General features: G+C 39.4%; 1 protein-coding gene across 1 annotated transcript; it reads left to right on the top strand.

The window, feature by feature from the left end:
* Positions 1-776: 776 nt before the first annotated feature.
* On the top strand, positions 777-1,658 carry LOC107615521 (protein FAR1-RELATED SEQUENCE 9-like). Its single transcript, XM_016317578.1, has 2 exons — positions 777-1,179; positions 1,285-1,658. The coding sequence occupies exons 1-2, from the start codon at positions 777-779 to the stop codon at positions 1,656-1,658; spliced, it is 777 nt and encodes a 258-aa protein (XP_016173064.1).
* Positions 1,659-3,982: the final 2,324 nt, after the last annotated feature.

Genomic DNA, 3,982 nt, shown 5'->3' with positions numbered 1-3,982 from the left:
ATTTCTCACTGAGTTAGAGAATCCGTAATATTTTTCTAAGTTCCTATACCTCAAGAATCAACATTCTTAACTTCACTATCAAATATGCACTGTTCTGTTCATACATTCAGAATCATAGACAATATCACCACATCAAAGTAATCATAATAACTCATAACATATAACTTAAGTGTCATGCATTTTACTACTTCTTTTCTTTTTCTTTTGGTTTTTCTAGCTCAGTGAGCAATACATGAGACATCTTTCAAAATAAGCATAAAAGATCAAAATAAATAACTTAACTCGAAAAGTAATAAAATACTACTACTAGTCATGCAAAGGCTTTCAAGTGTGATATAGCACGTGAAAAAGATGGAACACAATGCAGAAGGCATTTTTTTCAACAAGGAAGGAAAGAGAGCCGAGAAATACATATCTAATTCGAATAGGAAGAGGAAGCATAGAGCGCTGACTCGCACTGGTTGTGAAGCCATGCTTGCGTTGTATTTTGACACAAAAACTTTGACTTGGAGGGTTAAAAAATTAGTCGAGAAGCACAATCACAATCTTGTCCCACAATGCTTGATACACCTAATTCCAAACCACTGAGGGTTGACTAAGGCACAAAAGGCTCAGGCAAACACCATGCATGATCATGGTCTTCTAACCTCTAAAATAATGGGACTAATGGTAGGCCAAGCCGATGGTTATACCATGTCAGGTTCACAAAGAAGGACCTGAATAACCACATTCAAATAACTCGTCGTGCAAAGCTCATTGGTAGGGATTCCAATGCGATGATTAGCTATCTACTTGGAAAAGCCGATGTCGACCCCATGGCTATGGCAAGGTATAGTGCTACTGATGAAGGTCGGCTGGGAAATTTATTTTGGGCAAACGGCAATTGTAGGGCCGATTATCAGTGCTTTGGAGATGTGCTTGCATTCGATACAACCTACCGGAAGAATAAGTACAGAAGGCCTTTGGTAATCTTCTCGGGTTGTAACCATCACCGCCAAATATGTATATTTGGCTTTGCCTTGGTAGAGGACGAACGAACGAAAATATACATGTGGTTGTTGCAAAAATTTCTAGAAGTCATGCTGAACAAGTTTTCCAGAGTTGTGGTCACAGACGGTGATGAGGCAATGAAGGCAGCAATTCAAAAAATCTTCCTAGATGCAACTCACCGACTATGTGGTTTGCACATTTAGAAGAATATAACGGCAAACATAAAAAATAAAAATTTTTCCAACGACTTCAGAAGATGTTTGTATGTTCCATGGCATCCGGATGAATTTGAAGAATATTGGGAGAATATGATAAAAAAATATGGGTTGGAGGAAAATGATTGGGTTCTAAATGAATATGAAAAGAGAAAAAGTTGGGCAAGAGCTTACTTAAGGGATAAATTTTGTGCTAGATTTAGAACAACATCAAGGTGTGAGGCGATAAACAACTTCATCAAGAGGTTTATTTGCAATCGCCAAAGTCTTCTAGAGTTGGTCCAAAATCTTGAGCATGCTCTTAGGGACTATAAACACAATGAATTATTTTCTCAATTTAAGACGGTGTATGGGGAGCCCATTCCAACTACTGGGTTAGAAGCATTAGAGCTTTCTGCTGCAAATTTTTACACAAGGAAGATTCTTGGAGAAGTAAAAAAGGAGATTCAATGAGTGGTCGCATTAGATATAATAAATGAGAAAAATATATCAACTACTGTTGTGTTAAAAGTTAAAGAGTGTGATAGGAGGCAACATATATACAACGTACTTTATGATCACAATACTGACCATATGGAGTGTGAATGTAGTCAGTGGAGTAGTGGTGCACAGAAATTGTGATTACACTTTTATTATGTAAAATTCATTGCTCTTTCTTTCCCTGGTAATGGCGCCAAACACATGATGCCAATACCATGGTTCACAACTTCGCACAACTAACCAGCAAGTGCACTGGGTCGTCCAAGTAATACCTTACGTGAGTAAGGGTCGAATCCCACAGAGATTGTTGGTATGAAGCAAGCTATGGTCACCTTGTAAATCTCAGTCAGGCGGATATAAAATAGTAATGGGCTTTTCGAAAATAATTAATAAAATAGGGATAGAAATACTTATGTAATTCATTGGTGAGAATTTCAGATAAGCGGATAGAGATGCTTTCGTTCCTCTGAACCTCTGCTTTCCTGCTATCTTCATCCAATCAGTCTTACTCCTTTCCATGGCTGGCTTTATGTGATACATCACCATTGTCAATGGCTACTTTCGGTCTTCTCTCGGGAAAATGATCCAAATGCCCTGTCACGGCACGGCTAATCGTCTGGAGGCATCACCCTTGTCAATGGTTTCATCCTATCCTCTCAGTGAAAATGGTCAACGCACCCTGTCACGGCACGGCTATTCATCTGTCGGTTCTCGATCATGCTGGAATAGGATTTACTATCCTTTTGCGTCTGTCACTACGCCCGGCAATCGCGAGTTTGAAGCTCGTCACAGTCATTCAATCATTGAATCCTACTCGAAATACCACAGACAAGGTTTAGACCTTCCGGATTCTCTTGAATGCTGCCATCATTCTAGCTTACACCGTGAAGATTCCGATTAAGAGATCTAAGAGATACTCATTCAATCTAATGTAGAACGGGAGTGGTTGTCAGGCACGCGTTCATAGGGAATGATGATGATTGTCACGTTCATCACATTCAGGTTGAAGTGCGAATGAATATCTTAGAAGCGAAATAAGAAGAATTGAATAGAAAATAGTAGTACTTTGCATTAATCTTTGAGGAACAGCAGAGCTCCACACCTTAATCTATGGAGTGTAGAAACTCTACCGTTGAAAATATATAAGTGAATAGAAGGTAAGCATGGCCGAGTGGCCAGCCTCCTATGGAGGTCTAGAGATCTAAAAGTGATCAAAAGATACAATCCAGGATCAAAAGATATCTAATACAATAGTGAAATGTCCTATTTATAATAAACTAGCTACTATGGTTTATAGAAGTAAGTAATTGATGCATAAATCCACTTCCGGGGCCCACTTGGTATGTGCTTGGGCTGAGCTTGAGTGTTGCACGTGTAGAGGTCCTTCTTGGAGTTGAACGCCAGCATTTGTGCCAGTTTGGGCGTTCAACTCTGGTTTTGGATCCTTTTCTGGCGCTGGGCGCCAGAATTGGGCAGAGAGCTAGCGTTGAACGCCAGTTTGCGTCGTCTATTCTTGGCCAAAGTATGGACTATTATATATTGCTGGAAAGCCCTGGATGTCTACTTTTCAACGCAATTAGAAGCACGCCATTTCGAGTTCTGTAGCTCCAGAAAATCCACTTTCAGTGCAGGGAGGTCAGAATCCAACAACATCAGCAGTCCTTCTTCAACCTCTGAATCTGATTTTTGCTCAAGTCCCTCAATTTCAGCCAGAAAATACCTGAAATCACAGAAAAACACACAAACTCATAGTAAAGTCTAGAAATGTGAATTTAACATAAAAACTAATGAAAACATCCCTAAAAGTAACTAGATCCTACTAAAAACATACTAAAAACAACGTCAAAAAGCGTATAAATTATCCGCTCATCACAACACCAAACTTAAATTGTTGCTTGTCCCCAAGCAACTGAAAATCAAGTAGGATAAAAAGAAGAGAATATACTATGAATTCCAAACCATCAATGAAACATAGCTTCAATCATATGAGCGGGACTTATAGCTTTTTGCCTCTTGAATAGTTTTGGCATCTCACTTTATCCATGGAGGTTCAGAATGATTGGCATCTATAGGAACTCAGAGTTCAGATAGTGTTATTGATTCTCCTAGTTCAGTATGATGATTCTTGAACACAGCTATTTTATGAGTCTTGGCCGTGGCCCTAAGCACTTTGTTTTCCAGATTACCACCGGATACATAAATGCCACAGACACATAATTGGGTGAACCTTTTCAGATTGTGACTCAGCTTTGCTAAAGTCCCCAATTAGAGGTGTCCAGGGTTCTTAAGCAGACTCT

The sequence above is a fragment of the Arachis ipaensis genome, chromosome B9, assembly GCF_059453495.1.
Source record: "Arachis ipaensis isolate K30076 ecotype BB chromosome B9, ASM5945349v1, whole genome shotgun sequence".
Lineage (NCBI taxonomy): Eukaryota > Viridiplantae > Streptophyta > Magnoliopsida > Fabales > Fabaceae > Arachis > Arachis ipaensis.
Note: the sequence above shows the minus strand (reverse complement) of the source record. Positions and strands in the feature narration are given on the sequence as shown.